General features: G+C 42.9%; 3 protein-coding genes across 7 annotated transcripts; 2 read left to right on the top strand and 1 right to left on the bottom strand.

Annotated features, from left to right (window-relative positions):
* The first annotated feature begins 285 nt into the window (after positions 1–285).
* Positions 286–12,417, top strand: capn3b (calpain 3b). Of its 3 annotated transcripts, XM_068737304.1 has the most exons (23): positions 286–796; positions 3,118–3,187; positions 3,780–3,898; positions 4,459–4,592; positions 5,107–5,275; positions 5,607–5,690; positions 5,792–5,883; positions 6,016–6,093; positions 6,536–6,696; positions 6,783–6,952; positions 7,048–7,059; positions 7,531–7,739; positions 7,834–7,870; positions 8,726–8,749; positions 8,961–9,047; positions 9,676–9,753; positions 9,856–9,913; positions 9,992–10,056; positions 10,191–10,259; positions 10,341–10,419; positions 10,665–10,781; positions 10,938–10,996; positions 11,343–12,417. In XM_068737304.1, exons 1-23 carry the CDS (start codon positions 485–487, stop codon positions 11,367–11,369), a joined length of 2,310 nt encoding a protein of 769 aa, XP_068593405.1. In that variant the 5' UTR covers positions 286–484; the 3' UTR covers positions 11,370–12,417. The 3 variants fall into 3 exon arrangements, 2 of the variants coding, with proteins under 2 accessions (XP_068593405.1, XP_068593404.1); XR_011105405.1 differs by lacking the exons at positions 286–796; positions 3,118–3,187; positions 3,780–3,898; ... (6 more) ...; positions 6,783–6,952; positions 7,048–7,059 and having other exon boundaries at positions 7,498–7,739; positions 11,343–11,445; positions 11,894–12,417; XM_068737303.1 differs by lacking the exons at positions 286–796; positions 3,118–3,187; positions 3,780–3,898; ... (7 more) ...; positions 7,048–7,059; positions 8,726–8,749 and having other exon boundaries at positions 7,498–7,739.
* On the bottom strand, positions 12,416–21,865 carry znf106b (zinc finger protein 106b). Of its 3 annotated transcripts, XM_068737299.1 has the most exons (21): positions 21,796–21,865; positions 21,253–21,386; positions 21,063–21,124; positions 20,575–20,778; positions 19,373–20,485; positions 18,972–19,296; positions 18,814–18,874; positions 18,449–18,603; positions 18,284–18,344; positions 17,460–18,201; positions 17,313–17,362; positions 17,064–17,206; positions 16,744–16,878; positions 16,452–16,568; positions 15,933–16,124; positions 15,578–15,640; positions 15,303–15,422; positions 14,765–14,836; positions 14,592–14,663; positions 14,319–14,465; positions 12,416–14,168 (listed from the first exon to the last, which is right to left on the bottom strand). In XM_068737299.1, exons 1-21 carry the CDS (start codon positions 21,809–21,811, stop codon positions 14,112–14,114), a joined length of 4,041 nt encoding a protein of 1,346 aa, XP_068593400.1. In that variant the 5' UTR covers positions 21,812–21,865; the 3' UTR covers positions 12,416–14,111. The 3 variants fall into 3 exon arrangements, with proteins under 3 accessions (XP_068593400.1, XP_068593399.1, XP_068593398.1); XM_068737298.1 differs by lacking the exon at positions 21,796–21,865 and having other exon boundaries at positions 18,972–19,293; positions 21,253–21,775; XM_068737297.1 differs by lacking the exon at positions 21,796–21,865 and having other exon boundaries at positions 21,253–21,775.
* A 168-nt stretch (positions 21,866–22,033) lies between these two features.
* On the top strand, positions 22,034–23,547 carry churc1 (churchill domain containing 1). The gene is made up of 4 exons (XM_068737329.1): positions 22,034–22,205; positions 22,314–22,449; positions 22,957–23,027; positions 23,181–23,547. The coding sequence occupies exons 1-4, from the start codon at positions 22,167–22,169 to the stop codon at positions 23,268–23,270; spliced, it is 336 nt and encodes a 111-aa protein (XP_068593430.1). The 5' UTR covers positions 22,034–22,166; the 3' UTR covers positions 23,271–23,547.
* The last annotated feature ends 35 nt before the right edge of the window (positions 23,548–23,582 follow it).

Below are 23,582 nucleotides of genomic sequence, written 5' to 3' on the forward strand. Positions count from 1 at the left end.
TAAAAAGGAGGTACCACAGTGCACAAGCCACTGGGTACATGACCTGACTCTGACCTCCATTTTTCATAATTACATTTCTCCAAAAATCATCTCTCCAGTAATTATCAGTACAGCCACCCCCCCCCCCCCCCTCTCAGTACACTGTGACCTTAAAATGTTGTGTCAGGGTCCAACCTTTTCTCAGGGTCTCTCTTTGAGGAGCCTCCTCCCCTCCTCTAAAGAGGCCTATATTTAGGTGCAGCAGGGACACAACAGTGACTGTGTGAGAGGCTTCATGCTGGTGACTGTCCTCGAGTGGGGACAGGATTTCAAGCAAATAAAGGAACTAAAAGTGTATCAGGAAGGACTCAGGAAGCGTCTTTGGCCATTTTGCAAGTCCATGCTGTTTCTGCAAATAAGGAGTGTATGGTTGTTGTTTTTTTGTTGCATTTTATAAATTGACTTGTAAATAGAAACACCAAAGGCTGAGGCATTCACTTATAAGATGGGGGACGAGAAATGTAAAGTGCCTATTGTTGAAGAGACAAAGGTGAAAGTGCTTTATGAAACTGAAGCATCATTCGGGCCGGATGAAAAAGCCGATTACCCTTCTGCTGGTACTAACTCCATCTACTCGGCGATTCTAAGCAGAAACGAGGCTGTCAAGGATGCCAAGCGTCTCAAGACTTTTTTGGAACTGCGGGACAAATACGTGAAGAAGAAGGTGGTGTTTGAAGACCCCCTGTTCCCTGCGAACGAGTCCTCACTCTTCTACAGCCACACACCTTCCATGAAGTTCGAGTGGAAACGTCCCTCGGTGAGTGCCAGCCTTTAGTAATCATCATCTCCTTTTGGTTACTCGAAATGCAAAAGGGACTTTTAACGTGTTCAGATGAACTCCTCTCTAAAATCCCCGCGTAACTCATCACTTCCTCACAACACATGGCTGGGGTGTCAAGTGGCCGCATGCTGCGCATGCATAGCTCTGGGTTATCACTTTCTCCAATCACAGACAGCTGAACCTCACACAGGAGGTCGCCGTCTGTCAATCCTGGGAAACATAGTGGCAACTAAGCTTTGGCTTCAGAAGTCTTCTTTTAGTCTTCCGACTCAATGCCTTTGACACCAAACGGTTGTGATTAAGCTTAATGTCTAGTCGTACTCTCAGAGCTATTATACATGTGAGCTCTGACTCACAGTACATAGTGACAGATCTAAACACTCATACAAAGGCCGACAACGCCGCAACACTTAAGTTGCAAAACTATATAAAATACCCTGTAAATCTAAAGTCCTACAAGTGCAGAAGTGTTATCAGCTACATGTACTTTCCAAATGACCCCTTTCAGCATGTTATATTATTATTATTATCATTATTATTATTATTATATATTAGGCTATACTATGTATATTATATTATCATTATTATTTTAGCATTGCTGTAACTATTGTTTTTAGTCAAGTTGGAGGTTTAACTATATACTTCATATACTCTCTGTAGTTAAATATTTGTATCATATTTAAATTATTAGAGTAGAAGTATTAAAGGGATAGTTTCTCGTTATTGAGAAAAACACTTATTTGCTTTCTGAGAATTTGAGGAGAAGTTTGATGCCGCTTCTCTCATCAATCCTCTGGTTCAACTCTCGTCAAGAAAGTGAATCAGCGTATATTCCCCAAAATGATTAAGAGAGTTTCTTTAAGTAGCATTAAAAGAAGGTGAAGTACATCAACATTGTTTAAGTGTAGTAAATGTATTTAGTTACTTTCAACCACTGCCTTTACATACATGAGCAGAATAAACATGACATGAGTTGTATGTCATTGGTGTGGAATTGTATCATAACTTTAGTCAAAATTTTAACACATATTTAAAAAAAAAGACAATGCATTCCCACAACATTAATTGATTCTATTTTTATACTTAATTATTTAAAAAAAAAAATTGCAGTGAAAGCAAATAACAAACTGAACATGGAGATTATTTTATTTTTAAATATCTGCTTGGTAAGTAACAAAATCCAGTGTAACATGAATCTGCAGCTTGGTTGCTACTGAATGACTCATGATGAATGTCGCTTTTGCCATCTAGCTGAGATTAGTGATACATGAATCTCAACTAGGGGGTCACAAGTGGAGCCTGCTCTAAATTCGGAACATGAGGCTGCATTTTTAAACCTAATTATGGTAAATAATGTGATGAGGGGAACAGATTCATTACTGTGAATCCCCTGAATAAAAACCTCTCATCGTTATATATCTATCTTTTATAACCCCCGAAAACTGTCATTTGGGATATTTAAATTATTACAAAAAAATAGTTGTTTCTTGTTTGATTATCATGTTTTTTTAGTTTGTCCAAAGCAGTTTCAAAAGGTTTAAAAGAACAATGGTTCCCAAACATTTTGTAATACCTCTTCAGATGTTGTGTAAGTTAGTGTTTCTTTCTTCTCTCGTTGCTTCATTTGAAGAATGTATCTTTAGAAACTCTCTAGAGGCCTAAAGAGGTGAACCTATCAAAAGTATAACAGAAACATGTTTTCATTTTGTTTTCATTTTATCATCTTACGACCCCCTCGGATTTATATTCTGTATCACAATCCCTTTGAGGGTCCAAATCCACAAATTGGAAACCACTTTTATAGAAGACAATGTCATATTGTCACATGAAATCAAAGCAATGTGTGCTCCAAAAACAACGTTCCACAATATTAGCGTAAACTTATGCATTAATACCTCACCAAAGTCAACTTTGGAGAAGAATAAACCATAATATCCCTTTAATAAGTGTCTGAATATATGATTTAGATGGATGATAAATTGGTCAATCACTGAGGTTTGGTACCAAACCATAAAGGCATAAATCCGTTTTACAGTCATGATTATTTTGTTATCATGTTATCATTTGTCTTTTGAATATAGACACTAAAGACGACATGGCATCTTGCAGGACATTCTAAAGTGGACTTCCTATAGAGACTAGATCAATATATTCTAAATTTAGGCTTTTACAGCTAATGCATGCATCATTTCATCTTCCATGGTATTTCATAATAATAAGAAGAAGAAAAAAGATTTGAACTCTGGCATTGATATTTTGCAACATGCTCAGAAATCTTTTTTTTCTTTCTATGACAGGAAATTTGTGAAAACCCCCAGTTCATCATCGATGGAGCCAACAGGACAGACATCTGTCAAGGAGAATTGGGTAACATTTAAACCGTCTCTGCTTTCAAACAAGTGCTTCAAAAGCACTTAAGTTCTCCTCACAGCCTGGGCACTCACTGACGGAGAAGGAGTTGGTATTTGGATTCATAAAATACTGGTCTTTCCCTCTCTACTTTCACTGGTTCTCCAGGCGTCTCTATATATCAACACATAGAACACATGTTTCCTTGCTAAAGCCTGCATGTTCATAATACTTGAAAACAAGAATATAACAGAAAGAGCATTGAAAATCGTAGAAAGAAGCTGCTTTTGGTGCCAGATAGATGTTCGACATAAAAGTTGTTAATGGTGTCAAATGTGTCTCAGCTTCAGACAACTTGTGCCTTCTGTGCAAGCAGAAACCGTCCTGTCAGGGGACATGGCCAGCAAATACAAGGCGCAGCCAAGACACGTGGGAAACTAGAGCCAGGCTTACGCCTGACCACTGAAATACGAATCAGCCATATTTTACCTTCCAATTTATGTTGACTTCTGACACCTGCAGCGATATGGCTTTCATCTGTGACAGCTGCTTTAGGAAGTGGAATGTTTGGATCAAGTGTTTTCGTAGCTCATGAATCTGCTGTTGACAGGCGACTGCTGGCTGCTGGCTGCCATCGCCTGTCTAACGGTGAACGAGAAGCTGCTGTACAGAGTGATTCCCCCGGACCAGAGCTTCACTGACAACTACGCCGGCATCTTCCATTTCCAGGTTTTACTGGGATATTGTGCAAGAAGCGTGAACTCATGTTGTAGTGACAATGATAGTGACAATTACCAAATGCCATTAATAATACAGTTGATTAACATTAAAGAAATAGTTTGACATTTAGGGAAATACACTTATTTGTTAGATGACATATTAAACATGTTAAAAAATATTGGATGAATTGGTTTTAAACATGCTTCTTGGTGTCAGGCTAGCTGTTTCCAGTGTTTATGCTAAGCTAAGCTAACTGGCTGCTGGCGGTAGCTTTGTACTGACATGAGAGTGGTATCAAAATTCTTATCTAAGCATCCCCAAGAAAAAAAGTGCCTTTCCAAAATGTCAAACTATTTCTTTAATAGCAGCCCATATATTATCAGAATTTCATAAACTCACAAATATTGATATTAATAACAGTTCATAAAATAAATAAAAGTTGTTGATTGAAACTAAGATTTTGTTTAATAGATGAATCAGCGAACAATCTGAGAGATGGCCTTTTCTTCGCACGATGATAATCATCCCTGACTTCCTGTTTTAAGTCCGTTCTGTCTTCTTCCACTCAGTTCTGGCGTTATGGCGAATGGACCGATGTGGTCGTGGACGACCGCATCCCCACCTGCAACAACAAACTAGTGTTCACCAAATCTTTCAGAAATAACGAGTTCTGGAGCGCTCTCTTGGAAAAAGCTTATGCCAAGTGAGTGCGGTCTATAAACGCCCGCTGCAAAGTCGTGCAGCTCTCCACATTGTCACCTCCGTAATGCTGATTGATTCACTTCAGATTTCCTGTTCATCCGCTGAAAAAAGTTTGTCATTTAGTCTTTAGTTCTTTTTTTTGTTGTTGTTGTTGCTGAAAAAGTTAAAGCCTGGGGACATGAAGCATTTCAGTGAAAGTATTGAGAAATAGAAAATGACTTCACTGGCATCGAGGTGATGCCACATGACTTAAAACATCTGTCAGACAAGATGACTGACACCTGAACCCTCTGACCTCTCACACACCGCTGGTATACAATGTATTCAATTTATTTCAAGCAAAAACACGTTTTTAAGATCCAATTTTGAGCTAAATGTCTTATTTTTTTGCAGCGCAGCAACACAAACTGGCACACCATTCCTCCGTCCTCATGTTTTAAAATTGGCTGCAGACGCTGTGAAAAGTCCAAGACATATCAGCGCATTGACCAGAGTGATTGACCTGTCTCTCTCAGGTTGCACGGGTCTTATGAGGCACTTAAAGGGGGCAACACTTTGGAAGCCATGGAGGATTTCACGGGAGGAGTTACCGAGTTCTTTGAGTTGTCCGAGGCGCCCAAAGAGCTCTTCACCATCATGAGGAAGGCACTGGAGAGAGGCTCGCTGATGGGCTGCTCCATAGATGTGAGTGGTGATGAAAGTAGAGACACAAAGCAAGAGCACATTAGAGGCGACATACAGCAACACAACTGCATGTTAAACAGCAGATACATTTCTTTTCTTCAGGTATATCAGCCTGTTTCTACAACTCTGTCACAATATTAGAAGCTGAAATTAAAGTGTGAAAGTTTGCTGTTATTACCCAAGCTTTTACATCTTTGACTTGATTGTAGGAAAACTAGATTTTAACCATCAAATCCAGAATAGATGACTGCATCAAAACAATGTTTAAGCAACATGTATTGCCTCAAAAGTGCAGCCTGTGTTATTTACCGACTTGTGTTGTATCCGTCAGATTTTTTCATCCACTGAGCTGGAGACTCAGACTGATCACGGGCTGGTCAGGGGTCATGCCTACTCCATCATAGGCCTGGCGGAGGTGCAGTAAAATGTCCACGTACTATAAATCCAGATTGGTACTCTTTGTCAGCGAAAGGCCTGCTAAAGTGATGCTAACGGCTTCCTCGTTGTTGTTCCTAGTGTGACGACGTCGCAAATGACACCAGAATCCGACTGATTCGATTGCGCAATCCCTGGGGTTGGGTGCTGTGGAAGGGACCATGGAGCGCAAAGTAAGATCTGAGACCCGGAAAAATGATGTAACCTCTTGTATTATCGTAAAATGTAAATTATTACAAAATAACTCAAGTGTGGCAGATTCTTTTCTTCGTGTCGTGTTTTCATATTGTTTCGTCTTTCTAAAGCTCAAAGGAATGGTCGACCATTTCCACCGCAGACAAGGACAACCTAAAAAAACAGACCGTAGAGGCGAGTGAGTTCTGGTGAGTAGAACACTGAGGCATAATCTTCAATTTTGACTTCTTCTTAAAAAAAGATATGGATTTTATACTTTAATCAGTTTTGCAGCTGTGTACTTCATAGTACACTGGCACAACAGTGTAGTGCTTAACAAGAGGTGATTTGTTTTTTTTTGCTTGTAATGAAAATATTAGTTTATTGATGCAGTGTGATCGCCCAGCAACAGGGGAGAAAAATCGTACAAGTTCTTAAAGAATTTAGTAAAATGTATGTTAACATAACCGTACACACAAATAAATGAATGTATTCATTGTACTGATCATTAGCATGTTAGCATTCAGCTCAATTCACAGCTGAGCCCAACTCCCTCTCAGCCGCTTGACTTTGTTTCTCCCACTAGTGGTGAAGAGTGAAAAGCTTCAAATATAACTGTACAAGAACTTCTTCTCTCACGTTCCCCTTCAGGATGTCTTTCGACGATTTCAAGAGGAACTTCACCAAGCTGGAGATGTGTAACTTGACCCCTGACACCCTGCAGGGCGATGAAAGGCACAGCTGGACGGTGTCGGTCAATGAGGGTCGGTGGGTGAGAGGCAGCTCTGCTGGCGGCTGCAGGAACTTCCCGCGTAGGCCTTGGCTTTTACAGGAGCGATGTTGATCAAATTCCTGACGTCCCCCTTGTTGCAGATTTACTTTTTTTTGTATTTTACAGAGACGTTCTGGACGAATCCTCAGTATCGGCTGCAACTGTACGAGGAGGATGACGACCTGGAGGACGGGCCGGCGGCCTGTACCGTCGTCGTGGCTCTGATGCAGAAAGGCCGAAGGATGCAGCGCCACCAAGGGGCCAAATTCCTCACCATCGGATTTTCAGTCTACGAGGTGCTGATCCCGTGAAATCCTGAATCCCTGGATAATCTGATGTCCATCCACTGGAGTTTAACCTTTTTTCTTTGACTTCTTCTTTGTGTCTGCAGGTGCCGAAGGAGGTATGCCCATGTTGGAGAAGGACGTTAGTTTGATGAAGTCAGCGTTTTCACAGTGTTGACCCGTATCTCCAGATAGTTGTGTTTGTGTGTGCTTTGATTTAGCTGTACGTAGTGGTAGTAGTGGTAGTAATAGTTCAGACATGGAAACAAATAGCTCTGTCTAGATCATTACTTGGCTGGGAGCGGTTAAACTATGGTATTTGAACAGTTTACACAAACAAGAAATAAATGCTAATAAGTGAACTTTAGAGACACTAGTTGACATTTTGTTATAATTTCAAAGAGCCAAGCAAGCGGTTTCCTTCTGTTTTCTATTTCTAACTAAGCTAACCATCTGCCGACAGTCTCTTCATATTCACCGTACGGACATGAGAGTGGTCTTCTCAGTCTTCTTGTCTAAGTCTTGGCAAGAGAGTCCCAATTTTTTAGGAATTTTTCCTTTCTGACCGAATGAATTGTTTACATCCACAGATGTGTGGACAGAATCAACACCTGCAGAAGGACTTCTTCCTCTACACGGCCTCCAAAGCTAAATGCAAGACCTACATTAACCTGCGGGAGGTGACGGAGCGCATGCATCTGCCTCCAGGAGAGTACGTCATAATCCCCACAACCTTTGAAGCCCACCAAGACGGAGAGTTCATTCTGAGGGTCTTCTCCGAGAAGAACAGCACGTCTGAGTAAGGATCACTGACGGTCGGGCCATAGTTTATGTTATTTTGGGGATTGTTAACAGCGAAATTGCAATTCTAATGTGTCTGTTTCTCCTCACAGGGAAGCGGACACCACAATCGGGTCTGACAAAACGCAGGTTTGCAATGGAAATAGTGGGATCAAAACATTTTTTTGATAATTCTGACTGATATTTTAGTGGTGAAATGACTAAAGCAGACACATACGTTCAACTTTAATGTCTTCAAAATGATTTTTGACATGGTTTGAATCACTTTCAGTGGCCAGTTGATGGTGGGATTTCTCCCTCTCTCCTCATATTAGTATGTCTGGTGTTTAAAGAGGCTCGACTATCAGACACCATCTATTGTCTAAAATGTATTCAAAAGGCCAGATTTCTGTTGAAACACTGTTTTTGTTAGACTCATTTTTATAACATTTTAGATTTAACTGGGATGGGATACTTAGGACTAGAATATTTCATTTTCATCCAGTATTTTCCACCCTTCTCTTCCTGTTGTCCAGGGGTGTTATTAATCTTTTTTATGGAGCACAGATAGCTGGAAGTGTCAGTGAAAAGGGATATTTTTTTGAGGCCAGGATCATCTTTTTACTCCCTAACGCTCCTCTGGAAGTATATCTCACTTTTAATCAAACCTAAATGAGACATGAATACTAAAACAAAGCATCCTTGGCATTAAGCTTCCCACTTCCTCTCAAAAAGGCAAAAAGAGTGCAGGGCAAAGGCTAACTGCAGCATATGTTCACACTGCAATATCAGTTTGAATTTCATCATTTGTAAACCCCAATAGTGTCACACACACACACACACACACACACACACACACACACACACACACACACACACATTTCATCAACATTGTTCTCTTTGTCTTTGTCCCAATTCATACTTTACTAACAGACTTGAAAAGTGTTTTCCTCCTTTTCCATCTCATTTCATCCTTCTGTCCTTCCTTGTCTTATTGGCTATCAGCAAGACCAGAAAAAGAAAGAGAAGGTAATGCATGCATGTGAGCATTAGCACTGTTAGATGACCTTTGAACTCTGTTTTCCCCACTGCTCCTCTCCATTATATGTCAGCTGTTATCAACGTTGGTAGTTACAGTTTGCGTCATCATTACACACATAGATTAGAACCGTTACAATAACTGTAAATTAACTCTCTCGTTTCCGTTTTTGTGTGTCTGTTGCCGTTATCGACACGCCAGCCGATTGTATTTGTGTCCGATAGAGCACGAGCCAACAAAGAAATCGAGCATGACGGCATTCAGGGGGAGAAGAAGAAGAAGCCAAAGGTGATTTCCTTGTTGTGGGAGCCAAAACTTTGACACTGCAGCCACGCAGCACATAGCTCAGACTTGACGGCTGTGAAATGCAATCTCGGCCGGGTCAAATGACATCACTGGGAATAAAACAACTGAATTTGAGGCCAACTGATCCCAAGTGGCTGAACTGCACCTGTTCTCCTGTAAGGCCTCAGTGTATACAGGCTAAGTTGTTTATGTCTTTCTCTAATGTGCTGCTCTCATCTGGTACTATGAGGACATGCATCAATCCCTGAGTGTAGCGTTATTTATACTGCGGTGCAATTAAACCAAGCCGCAGAGACCGAGCAGCTAGCCTTAAAAAAAAAAAAAAAAAGCTGATTTAGCAACTTAAAACTAAATCCATTTTTGATGCTTCAAAATGTTAGAAACTAAGTTTGTTTCATCACGTTAAGCTACATGTAATCATAATTGAGAAAAAAAGAAAACACCAGATAAAGTAGTAAAGCTAACTAGCCAATGGTCCAAACACATGATAGTCCTCCTAAAAAGACAAACACTTTAAGTTTTAAAACAAATAAAGCCGTCACACACTTTTTTTTATTTTTGGTCCCAATAACTCCCTTTATCATTTACTTCTCTCTCACGTGTCCCTCAGCGAAAACTACTCCAACCGGAGGAGGAGACCGAAGAGGAAAAACAGTTCAGAGCCATTTACCAACAGATCGCTGGTGAGGTGAGTACACTGAGAGGAGAGAGGATGAGGATGATGTAGGACAGGTGTGGACGTCTGAGGACGTTATAAGGCTATGCAACTAATTGATCCTCCCTCCATCAGGACATGCAAATCTGTGCCAACGAACTTAAGACGATCATGAGGAACGTACTCTCCAAACGTGAGTACTCCGGAAAGGTCGAGGTCGTCGTTATGTAGTCGGTGTCATGTGATCGAGTTGTCCTCTTTTTTTCTCCAGATAACAAAGTAAAGACAGAGGGCTTCAGCCTGGAGACATGTCGGAGTATGATCGCGTTGATGGACGTATCCTTTCAGTTTCTATGGAGATGACAACAGAGAAGCCTCATGTTGCCTAGGCCTGACATCGGCAGGTTATTGGTTTGAATCCCTCTAGCTACTCAGAGATGTTGGTTTTTCCGTAAGTGACCCTCTCTCAGACCGATGGGACGGGAAAGCTAAACCTGCAGGAGTTCAAACACCTGTGGAAAAAGATCAAGGAGTGGCAGGTAGGTCGGTTGTAACAACCCTAGAGCCTCTGCTCAATGTTCAACAAACATCTGACTGTCCATCTCCTCGTGCCTTTCCAGCTGATCTTCAAAGGATACGATAAAGACAAATCCGGCTCCATCAGTAGTTTTGAGATGAGGAACGCTGTTAATGACGCAGGTGGGCGGCATGAAACACAGGATGTTTCTCACTGCATACTGTATATTTACACTTTTAGATGCAATGCCTTTCCACGGCTGATTATCTAAATCAAACTTTATTTTGAAAAGCTTACGGTTTACAATATACATTTAGAATAAAACCGTATAAGTGTTAAATTCCCAGCTTTGTTGTAACTATTGTTCTCGTTAGAAACCTGTAATAAACTGTCGACCACAAACCTTGTCCGTCTTCTCCACATGAAGGGTTTCACCTCAACAAACAGCTGTACGACATCATAGCCATGCGCTACGCAGACGAGCGCCTCAACATCGACTTTGACAGTTACATCTGCTGCTTTGTGAGACTAGAGGGCATGTTCAGTAAGTACACCCACCCCCCCCCCCCCCTCCAGCTGAGCTCATTCTCTCACCTATTAATCCCAGAATCACTGCTTATGCAAAGACAGAATGATTTTTTTTTTAACACTTTTTATGGATCTTTGCAGGGCGAGATTTAACTTGTTTTGTCTGTTGCAGGAGCTTTTAATGCCTTTGACAAAGATGGAGATGGAATAATAAAGCTCAACGTCCTGGAGGTAAACACCTGTTTGATATAAATGATATTATGTGCATTTTGTAATTTATGTGTTTATTTTCTTTGTGTTAATATTAAGACATGCTGATGAAGGGCATTAAAGTTCATTCTTGCTATTTTAAGAAGTAGTGGTTTGACTAAATGCTCCCAATTTAAGGTCAACTTACTAAATGTTTCCTGAGCTTTTAACCATATTACACAGTCTTCAAACTTGAAAAAAAAAAAAAAAGTCACACTATAGTGCAGTGCAATACAATGCCACAAACTACAGCCATGCATTACAATGTGAAGTGTCTTGTAGTTTTCACTTTTCATGCTCATTTGTGTTTCTTTGTCCCTCTCTGTAGTGGCTTCAGCTGACGATGTATTCCTAAGTCTTGACCACTGACGTAGCGTCACACAGGTGGAGCGTCACATTCACGACCCGGCTCTCCTCGACAGCCTCCTTATGTATTCTTGCACAGCTTTTGAGATTTGCAACGAAAAGCAGAGCTTTGATGATTTCTCCAGTTTTTTTTTCAATATAAATTAGCATTTCTCTCAACACTCAAACTACGATGGTTTAGACTTCATTTTAAATGGTAAACTTCGCCACCTGTTTGTGTGGATGTTGATGGTAGATGTAGTCATTAAACATTAGAACTACCAGAGTTCTCCTGCTTGTGGAGCCGCACCAGCAGCCATTGGTCAAAGGCCACCGTTATCACAAAACATGTCTTTGTCCAAGAATGTCTATGCTAAATAATAATAATAATAATAATAATAATAAAATGACAAAGTGATAACATTTTAGACAGACATGGAACCGGAACATGGCTGGTTGGCAGAGGCATACAACTGTGTTGCTGTAATTCTGGTAATTTTCTTAACTTTATTTACACCATTGAACTTCCAACAGGTTTAGGAGGTTTTTTTAGCAGCACCTAGAGGACATGCAGCCTAATGCTGGCAGCTAAAGAGGCAGATATTAGAAATCCAAGCAGCCTGGAGTTCTGACTTGAATCCACCTACATCCCTGTCAAATGACGGCGCTGGATGCAGGAAGAACAACAGATTTTGCAGCTAAAAACTGGTAACTACACTTACCATGAACATCGACTGGACATCCGCAGAAAAAGGTGCTGCATTTTCCCTTTAAGCGAATGACTGAAACGTGATCAGTTCTCTATAGAAGGCGACAGAACTTGATGAATGCTGAAGTGTAGCCTGATAACATGTTACATCAGTGTTTGATGTAACATGTTATCAGCGATGGGTAGTGAAGCCAGCAGGCGAGTAGCGTTGACCTTTTGATTCTATGTTGTGAAGAGAATCTTACATCAAAATGTTTGAATATGAGAACTGAGGGAATTTGCATTTTGTTTGACGAACCATTGAAATGAATGTACTGTATACTGTTTTAGAATATAGCAGCGGTGAATACAGTAAATTGAATTTGTATTTTTATTGCTGTACACATACAGTAGGTATTAAACATAAATCAAATACACACTGTACACTAGAACATACAAAAATGAAGGCAAGACTTTAAAACAGCATTCTTAGAAGTTACTCTGTGGACAGTTTGGTCTGTTTAACTATCTCTGCTACTCGTCTCGGTGATGTGGGGACATAACTCAACTCAAGGAATTCATTTGAAAGTTTGTAATTGGGTAATTAAGGATGCATCGTCTTAACACTGTGATATCGGGGGAAAATAAAACTTTCGGATAAAAACAAATAATGAAATAATTCTGATTTAAAAGTAGGCAGGTAGAGATATCCTTTTAATCTCTGTACAGAAAGGGTCAGTTGCTAAATATTAGCTAATGGATCTTAAAGCCCGGAGTTACTTCCCAAACTGCACCTTCTATAAATAATACAGGACAAAGCAAGTTAAGCCGGTTTATTTCCACAACTGAGCCATCGTACAGGAATGCTTGTCCGTTCCACACCGAAGGGAGGAAAATCTCAGAACTAAAATTCTGAAAAACTTTAGAAAGGATTAAAAAAAATCCTCCTGACGATCCTCAGAGCGCTGACCAACAATGATCCGATGTCTGAGGTACCGCATATGTGAATAAAGAAGCATAAAGCCATAAGTTTTGTGTCATTTGGGCTGTAAACTACAAGTTTGGAAATAAAAAATCTGGAGGTGTTGTGTAAGAAAGAAGTGAGTTTACCAGAGTACTTTAGCTTCTCATCTCTGCTCCAACACTGGTGGCTCAAGACTACATCAGCCAGAACTAGCATAACACACCCAAATCTGTGACGGAACGGTTGGCTGTCGAGTTGCATTGTGGGTATTGTAGGTGCCCGGTTTTAACGAGGAAGTTGAACGTATGGCATAAAGAAAACATATCGTGTTCTGACGCGTCGATATTGATCCTTTTTAAAAAAAGCTGATCAGACCGACAGTGTGACAGGAGCTCAAAGCTAAATCGGTGGAATAATCCTTCATGATAACTCCAGTGTGAAATAACTTGGATTCAGACACTGCTTTGCTGTTCCTCAATATATTCAGACAACATCAAGACCTGTTAGTCAAATCGCCAAAACAAATGAAAACAAGATCGATTCTGAAGGTTCACACTATTGGCTGCTTCGCAAAAGCTATTCTGAAGTGTTTATTTCAGTGCTGCATAGTTGTATCAATGTTCCGAGTAATTAGCTCCACATCTACTAACGACATCTCTGAAGAGGCTTACTGTACAATATGCATAAATATATAGATAGTGTACAAAACCACATCATAAATTCATAGTGAAAACAAAAACACTTGTAGAGCAACAAACCAAAACTGGAGTAATGAATTACTCAACTCATTCAGTTAAGACGACTCACCGACGACTGCAATTAATTTACGAAGAAATTAGCTTTTAACAACGGGACTGATAGAGTGTTAGAGACTGAACGTCTCAATCTGGTCATGCAACGGCTTCAGGGATCAATAGCATGTAGTCTGTCACAAAGATCACACAGTATGCACAGAACCAAGGGATGCTCTACCTCAAAAGGTGGAGGAACAAGGAAAACGGGAGAAAACCATCTCCTATTGGAAAATAAAAATCTAAAATATAATCAGCAGAGGTGTTGTTATGCACCTCATCTGCTGCATCACTTCACCGCAGCTGTTATTAAGGCTGCACTTTACTGTCGTTCTCCACGTGGCTCTGCATGTGTTCAGGCAAATTCTGCAAGACAAATACAAACGAGCACTGAGGAACTGTTTTCATCCTGTTTTCTGCTCACAGCTACATGTGTTAGATTCATATTAGTCAGGGGTGAAAAGTGGAAATCTTCACTTTGCTGGAAAACAAAATCAGACGGCGTCGGTTCAATACCTGCTGAACGGACTGCTGTGTGCCAAAGAAAGTGCTGCAGCCTCTCCACCGACATTTGACCGCTTGCAGGTTCAGGTTGCAGTGATCTCTGACCAGGTGCTGCAAAAGATGCTCCGCGTTGCCGAAGATCAGAGCGCAATTCTGCCACTGAACAGAGGGCGGAGGTCACAGGTAGCACACATACGTTAACAATGCAAGTCAATCAGAAACCATTACAATCATTTAACATCTTCAAGAAGAAGAAGAACGGGGGATAATTTGTTGCGTCGTTACCCAGCAGCGGTAGTTCTTCATCAAGTTGAGCTTCACAGCTTGAACGCTGCCGTCATAGCAGCCTGTGTAGACCTGGTTGGGACAAACAAATACTTTTTTTTTTTTTTTTTTTAAATGAACCTCTGTCGTGTAAGTTGAGATTGAAAACCATGGACCAGACTTGGACCACGTACCACACTCTTATGCACGGCCATGCACATCACCATGTCACTGTGACCCCCGTACACCTGCAGGCGGTCGTGAGACTGAAAAGACACAATAAGAGACGATTCACCTGGTGCACAAGAAGACAGACGGCGAGTTGTAGTACATTACACATGATATCTGCAAGAAGTCAAATGTCTCTCTATATGGGATTCAGAGCATTCATGTATTTGTGAAGTAAACCATGTTAGCTCCGTCACTGTTGCCATTCTTCTGTTCCGTTAGCATCTTAAAACCGTTAAGACCTTTTTTGCTTCTATGCTGCAAAAGGAAACTATGAGAAGTCTAACTGTAATTAGTAAAGAAATCTAAATTACTTTCATGTATTCTACAATGGATGAACGAATGAGATTCACATGCAAATATTGGCTTCTTGTGATTTTAAGAGAAGTTCATTTGTTTGTTTGTTCTATACACCAGCAACGTGTTCAGAAATCGGCGTCAAATGGCCGTAGTCCACTTCTAGAACCACACACGATTGTTAGCAATGCATCAGAAAGTCTGTACCTGTAGCTCATAAACTCTGACCAGCTTATCCAGACAGGCTGTCACCATCACTTTCCCCAAGATGACGATGGATGTGACCGCGTGATCGTGACCCTTGTAGATACGAACCAACTCACCCGTCTGCAAGTCAAGACGCACGACAGAGAGAACAGTGAACGTGTGACATTTGACCCCGACAGACCTCAGTAATTACAGAAACCATCAGATTAGTAGAGTTGGGATGTTAAAAAGGCATCAAATCAAACTATTTAAAACTCGTACTCTCGAACACTTACGTGGATGTTGTGGGCATGAACAAATGTGTCACTGGAGCCGCTAAAAACCAGGTCATTCACCACCTGAAGACAATAAAGGAAAAATGATTCAGTATAGCCGATTATTATATTTTAGCAATATCTTTGATGGTCTACATTTCATCTACAAGTCTGTACAAATACAGCAATTAATTGCAGCATTTTAAGGAATGAAGTATTTACAGCTTTAATTAAGAAGATGTAAATGAAATGTTTTTAGATGTTTACGAAGCAAGTGTCAGCATCTGAATTTCCAATTACTTAGTCTCCTCGTCTGGACAAAACGTGTTTTTGAATTCAGCAGTTCAGCTTTTCAGAACTGGGTCGACCTCCTCACCTTCATACAGAGCACGGTTTTGGTGTGACCCTGCAGCGAGCGCAGCAGCAGGCCACTCTTGGCGTCGCGAACGCTGATGCTGCTGTCGTAGGAGCCGACCAGCAGCACCCGGCGGGCGCCCTCCTGCGATGTGCCCAGACAGCTCACACCCCGCGGGCCGTGGCACTCAAACATATCCAAGTGCTTCAGGGTCTAACGAGCGCGATCAGGATGAGGTGAAAGAAAGGAGAGAGAGAGAGAGAGAGGGGGGAGAGTTAACGGCTCTACTGATGTTTTTTGAGCAGCTGTCAGAACATTACTCTGGCAGACAAAGAGAAAAATAACTCCTATGCTCTGAAAATATAATCTACAACGCTGCTGAAATCAGTGGCTACATTTACAGAGATGGAGGTGCTTTTAGCCCGGTCATGCAAATACTCGGCGTTGATGATTGTCTTAATGTCACAAAGCACAATAAATACCAACCTCTCCTGGTAACGAAATGATGAGCTACTTCCCCTGTACAATAACGTCGCTCACCTTTAAGTCACAACTAGCCACTGCTCCATTGGCCAGTCCCGCATACAGGATGTTCCAGGCGATGTGCAAACACAACACTCTGTCCATCAGGGAGATCTGATCCAGACACTTTGTGGTCTGGAGGCGAGAGGAGAAAAAACTAAATCACCAAATTAAATGAAATTAAAACGACTAAGTAGAATTACCGACTCTGGGTGTTCCTGAGATATTGCGCTCTTGGGTCATCAATAACGGACATGATTCCCTGTCTGATAAGAGATGACAGTACGGCTTGTCCAGTGGTTTTCTGTACCTTTATGCTGTGACAGCGGATGGTCTGGTCACTGGATCCGGTGTAGAGGCGAGGTAGCATGTTTGGGACAGATGACACCAGCAGACAGTTGACTTTGTTTGTGTGACCCTCAAACACTGCTCGGCACTCCCTGGTCTGGATACACACAAACAATGTGTCTTATTATTTCACAAGTAAGTCATTTTTCAGTATTAAAAAAAAAAAGCAGAAAGTCAACACTCTGCGTGATATAGAGGGACGCTCTTTTGGTTTGATCATATTTTCTTATTGTCAGTTGTCAGCGGGGACAACGTTTAAATTGTGGACCGTGATCAACGTACCGTCAGATTGTAGGCCCGTGCCGTGTTGTCCCCTGAACACGTGTACAACCGGCCGCCGTGGACCTGGAGGCCGTGGACGGGGCCCGAGTGCTGATAAAAAGTTCCCACGCACGGCTCCTCGTCCTCGATCACGTCGACACGCTCTGACAAAACAACGAAACGCGCCGCGATTTACAGGGAAAACATCCCACCTTTTGCATCTAAACGGGTCCTGCGGCGTTTAATGCAAGTGGGACAAAGGATACTCACCGAGAGAAACGCCGGTATCTTTTATTGGCACGAGTGGAGGCTGACATTTTCTGAGTGGGCGAGAGAGAGAAACGTCGGTCACATGTCACACTTTTAAAGCACAGAAACGCCTGTGATGTTCAGGGTCAACGCCAAACGTAACCTCACCTCTCAATGTCATTTTGCTGAAATGTCTGCGAGCTCGAAGAATTGAACTCCACGCTGACGGACTTTTGAGGAGGCTCTTGGAGGACCGGAACATTTGGTGCATCCTCACAGTCCGATTCGTCGATATCAATGACCACGGAGCAGGGCTCCATCATTTCGACGGAGGCGTCGCTCTCGTTCCCTCCGTCGGCGGCGGCGTCCGGTGCTGCAGCAGATGCAGTTTCACCTCTTTGGGGGACAAAAGTGGAGGCCGGCATTCCTCCCACCTCCTCCTCAGAATCACTGTCAGACCACTGCGTTTCTCCTCCCGCTAAAGTCGCCGTCTGCTGACAGGCGGGCGATTCGGGAAAACTATTTGTACCGGCTGACGCAGAGCGCTCGAGTTTGAGAGAGGTAACGGCAGTCGTAGGAGGAGCTAAGCCTGGCGACGGAAGCAGCAGTGAAGGGAGCAAATCAGAGGGAAACAGGGGCACGGGTTGGTTCGCAGGTACCTGAAGCGTATCAGAGACCGTTTTGGTAAACTGACTAGACTGTCCAGCTGTGGCTGGTTGGAAGATTTCTTGCTTTACTGGCATGGTTGGCAGGGCAAGGGGGCTAATGGAAGATGCTGGATAGAGGGGAGATGGCTGCTGCCTGGAGGAGGTGGGGAAGGCTAAGGAAGGAAGAGGGGAGTGTCTTGGATGCACTGCAGCAGGAGCCCCTGCTGATGAGGTGGTGGCTTTCTCTGCTGCCGTGTATCCGCCTGAAAGAGATTCGGAAAGAAAAAAGGTAAACTACTCGTTTGATGTGAAGGTCATCCCAAGCAACGGGTAAATCTAACGTACCTTGCATCCCTTGCAGGATTTCAATGCGCTGGGCTCTCAGACTGTTGACCTCCGCAGTACACTACCACACCGAAAAGGAACAATTTAATGTAGCGCCTTGAAATGAAACCTGAGGAAATATATATATATATATATTTTCTGATGCGTGTTCATTAGTGGTGCTACCTGCTGTCTCATCAGCAGCAGTCGTTGCACTTCTGTGTAGGCAGCTTGCAGGGTATTGCGGGCCTGGACCAGAGACTCGTCCAAATCCTGCAACGAGTGACTCAGCTCGTCCTCCCTCAGAGACACAGCCAACAGCTGGTCCATCTGGCCCTGTTCTGTTAGGCAGGAGGACAACAGAAACCAGTGATTTGGATGACCTTTTTTTTGGGATCAGACGACCTCACTATGTGGTCTTATGTGGTCCAGATTCAAGTCACAGGCGTTACCTTTTTCATTTACGCCGTCTTCCAATGGCCTTGTGATGTGCATATATTTACACTTTCACTGCATGTTTGAATTACACATTATAGAGAAATGAAAATTACCCTTGTTTGACTTTGCTTTCCTCTTTTTTCCACTTGGCTGCATATCAGAAATGCCATCATACTGTAAGAGCAACACAAGAATTATATTCCATAATAACAACGTGTCAGTTTGATGGTTCAGCTGTGCCCTACACTCAAAAACACCGTACACCACTCACAACGTTGTGTTTCCTCTTGCTGGCACCACCGTTGGCTCGCAAAATGTCATCATCCAACTTTGGCTCCACCTTCACGGAGACGGCTTTAGCCGCCGGACTGCTGCTGCTGCTGCCCTCCTGCGCTGCAGCCGGCCGCTCCTGAATCGGAGAGTCCGACTGGGAGTCTTTGTTTGGCGGAGGAGGTAATGAGGTACAGCGTGAACCTGAAGGACCGTCTGGGAACGACTCCCAGTGAAAGCCTTCTGACAGAGCTGCGTCATTGTCCTTTGCTTGCGTTGAGCTCTCTTGGTCAGACAGAGGGTTCGCCAACTCAATTCCAAACCTGCTGCCACACAGAATTAAAAAAGGTAACTTCGAAGGAATGGTAAAACGGATACAGTGGAAAAAGAAAAGAGGTTTACCTGGGCATGCCTTTGCCTCTCTCCTGCTTCTTCCTTTTCGTCTCGCTGTGAATCTCCCTCCGGCTCAATGTATTCTTGGCCCCTGGTAAGCTGAGCAATGTATTCATGGTTGGTTTAAGCCCAGCCTCTTTTCCCCCTTGACCGTTGACCGATTTGTGGGCAATTCGAACCTTGCGGGTGATGTTCAGGTTGGGCTCAGAAGATGTGGTCGGAGAAACACCAGCTGCAGGGGCGGGGCTGTCGTCCTGTGAGGACTGCTCAGATGCAGCAGCAGCAGAGGAGGCGTGAGGCGTAGCCTCTTTCTCAGCTCGAGCTTGTTGCGCGGAGCTGTGATCGGTCACCCGGACGCCCGCCTCGCCGCTCTGCTTCCGGGCTTCGCGGTCAGCTCTGCACGGCTCCCTCACACCCAGCGCTCTTCTGATCTGCCGGAGCATCGCGCTGACGTCGACGTCCCGTATCGGAGCCGCGCTGGCGGTTCCATTTGCCGAAGCAGTTTGGGCTGAACCTTCTTGTGCCGACGGAGACGATCCCAGACTCTCCTTCTGGTCACGACCGAAGATGATGGCTCCGTTGTCAGGGAGGTGATCACTGGTGAATTCTCCATCATACTGCTTGTCGTAATAGTCATTCTGGGGGGCGGTGGACCATGCTTGTTGTTTTTGCTTGTTAGTGGCACCTCCTTGGGTTTTGTAAGGTCTTCTACCGAGTCTGTCTGTTTGGGAATTCTCAATTTTGACAGAAAACTTGTCATTGTACTTATGCTGCTGAGCTGATTGAGTGGACTGGTTTTGGACAGAAGGGTATTGCCAAGTTTGACCTGAAGGCTCTTCTGACAAGCAAACCAAGCTTCCGCTTTGATTCTGAGGAGCTGCGTCTCTTTGGTGAAGAGACTTGTGCAGACTGGACACTTTGTTCTCTTTGTTTTGAACAACAGCATTGCTCCTTCCTTGGATCTCCTGTTGCATTACCTTTGTGTTCACTTGTTTGTTTTTTTCCAGCTTCGCCACTTTGGACACCGGCGGTTTTTTCCCCTTGGCTCCACGTAGCATTTCCGCACGCTTCTGACCAGCTACCTGCTTCTCTTTCTTTTTTTTCTTTCTACCTGCTTTCTTCCTGTAACGGAAAAAAAAAGAAGCAGTTATTAAAACTATTCCATCACGGAGAGAATATAATGCACACACATGAAAAGGTGAAATTATTACTCCTCTTTTTTTAGTCTCTTGTTCCGCTCCATGATCTGGCCTAAGGTCTCTTTGCTCAGAGTCTTATGCAGAGAGACGGGCTTTATTTTGATCATCATCAAGCTCCGCAACTTGGCCTGGTGTTGAGCGGTGGAGATGTGCTGAGCGTACTCATTTAAACCCATGGAGGAGGCCTTACACGCATGGCATACGTGAGATGAATCCCTGGGAATGGAAGAACGTGACATTCAGTCAGATACGAGCACATGTCAGAATCTCTGCTTTAAGATGGGTTGATGCATGTTATGATTATGTTATCCCAGTAAGACAGGAAAATACTGGATAATATTTAAATATTTTGATACACAACACCTGAGTTTCAGTACAACAAGGCACCTTGTATTGATACCTTACGAACAGATTACTACAGAAGAATGCAACCTTGACATGTGTTGTGTTGTACATACGGTGTGTCAATAACATATTCATATCTGACAAATATCACTCACTTGCCCAGCACCGTCTCAAGCTCTCTGTGATGCAGCATGCCATGCACATGGTCTTGTGCTTCCTGTGGTTAAGACACAATATTGTCAAGCGTATAGATCATTTGGAACGGCTGTAGGTTGGTAAAAACAAAACATACTAGCCAGCACTACTACGTCATTTAAATGTGTCGGTACAGTTAGAGCCACTTACATGTTTCAAATAAGACCTGCGACACAAAACACAGTAGAATTTAGCGACATTCTTTGAAGGTTTTGCGTTGTTGATCTTCTTCTTTACAGGGGCTTGACCCACTTTACCTTGTGGGGTTTGAACCTTTGCCATCTCTACACAGAGGGAAGGGGGAAGAACAGGCGATAACAGCGCACGTGAATCACAGCCTGGCACGAGCGTTACACATGGGGTAAGTAAATGTCTCCATAGCATCCTATCGCCACCGAATACAGCCTACAGCCTACGGGATATAGACTGCGGGTGGTTATATCGGCATTAGGGTGAAATGTTAAAACGTTAACTAATACAACACTGCAGTCATTGAGTCTAAACTTACAACAGCAGCACAACGTGGTTAAGTCAAAAGTAGCCGCGTTCACGTTTTGAGGTGGACTAACGTTAAACAGTTAACGATAACGTTAAATACACACACGCCGTTTAAGTTAACGGCATTTTAGGTAAAACCTTAACGGATAACGCTGACAAAACATTAAGCTTGAATTGTAAATATATCCGAATTACCAGACACATTTCTCATGGCAACACAACTCTACTGCAGCTCTACCGCCATGTTCGCTCGCGTAACTCGACGTAAAAGTTCACGTCTGACCAATCGTTGGGTAAAGATGACACCGGAAGTGTGGCAGCCGGCAGCGGGCAGCCTTCGCAGATCTACAAACGAGTCGATGGGCGCGATTCGGGGCTTTTGCAACGACATCCGGGCCATGAGGGTCTTTTACAGGTCTAATGAACCGCAGGGGCCACCGTATCGTGCGGAAGAGGCGTTTACGCCAAAAAGAAAGGAAAAAAGAAAAGGAAGAAAAAGCTGTTTGTTTGGTGGTTTACAGTGTTTTATAGACAAGTGACTCAAAAGATTTTCCAAGTTAAAAAATATGTGCAACGGCTGTGTGAAAAAAGAGTACCCGGACCGGGTAAGTCAATTTGATGTAACGTTAACGGTCAACTACTTCTGACGTTCCGACGCACAAACGTTAACACCGTTATACAATGCGATGCGTTTATTATGTTTCCCTGCTCAGGGTAACACGTGCCTGGAGAACGGCTCGTACCTGATGAACTACCTGTGCTGCGCCAACTGCAACCAGAGGGACTTTGTGCTTATCAGCAATAAAACCACAGAGGATGAGGATGGAGAGGAGATCGTCACATACGACCGTTCGTCACTCTTCTTATGCTCCTGACACAATGTTGCCAATATGTGCTGATATACGTTATGTAACGTTACATCTGGGACTGGTGTTGTCTAGAGAGACCCCTACATTAAATCTAACGTAATGCTGCAGCATGCAGTGTTATTGTAGACAGCAGTTTGAGGAAGACACTGTTCCTGTTTCAACATGCCACGGTTCCTACATGTTTTCCCTGTTTAGTGTGCAAGAATGTGACGCCTTTAGGGTGAACTGGATTATCAACCAATCGGTGGCCGACCTCACTCGTGCTCTTGTGGCTGAATTGGACCAAATGCCCGCAGCCAAAGTTTCAAAATCGCGTGGAAAGCCTTTTAAAGAAGGGTGGAGGCTGTTACAGCAGCATATTAAGGCGTCTGAATGGACTATACAGTGTATTAAGTAAAAACAATGACCAGAATCTTTCATAATAATCCGAAACCTAATAATCCACGACAGAGAGATGTAATCCACTGATGTCCATTTCTCCTTCCAGATGTTTGCAAAAATTGTGACCATGTTGTTGCCAGGCATGAATATACTTTCTCCGTCGTTGATGAATACCAGGTAACGCATATCTCTCTCTCTCTCTCTCTCTCTCTCTCTCTCTCTCTCTCTCTCTCTCTCTCTCTCTCTCTCTCTCTCTCTAATTTAACAGTATTCCTGGTGTAGTTGTTGACCCCTGTGTAGTCTTTCAGTGTGTATTTGTGTGTTGTCCAGGAGTACACCATGCTCTGCATGCTGTGTGGAAAGGCAGAGGACTCGATCAGCGTGTTGCCAGATGACCCCAGACAGTCCGCGCTCTTCTAGACCTCAAATTTGTAGGTTTACTTCCACCGTCACGGATGTGCTGCTGGCTGCTGGCATCGGGGTTTTCCGACCCTTTTTTTTTTATCCTCCATTCAAGGTTTTACGCACATCTTAAGTGAAGCCCACCATATTTTAACTCCTCGGCTGTTGATAAACTACTGTGTGCTGATATCAGTTGAGCGAGACGTATAACTTTTTATTATACACCATGACACAAGTATTCTGTATGTGAATTGAAAATTGACTGTAAATAAACATTTCTTTATTAAGAATTTTATTACCGTCTGCATTTTACAGTTCCTTTTTTATGAT

The sequence above is a fragment of the Cebidichthys violaceus genome, unplaced genomic scaffold, assembly GCF_023349555.1.
Source record: "Cebidichthys violaceus isolate CVI_PGR_0920_01 unplaced genomic scaffold, fCebVio1.0.p SCAF_78, whole genome shotgun sequence".
NCBI classification, from domain to species: Eukaryota; Metazoa; Chordata; class Actinopteri; order Perciformes; family Stichaeidae; genus Cebidichthys; species Cebidichthys violaceus.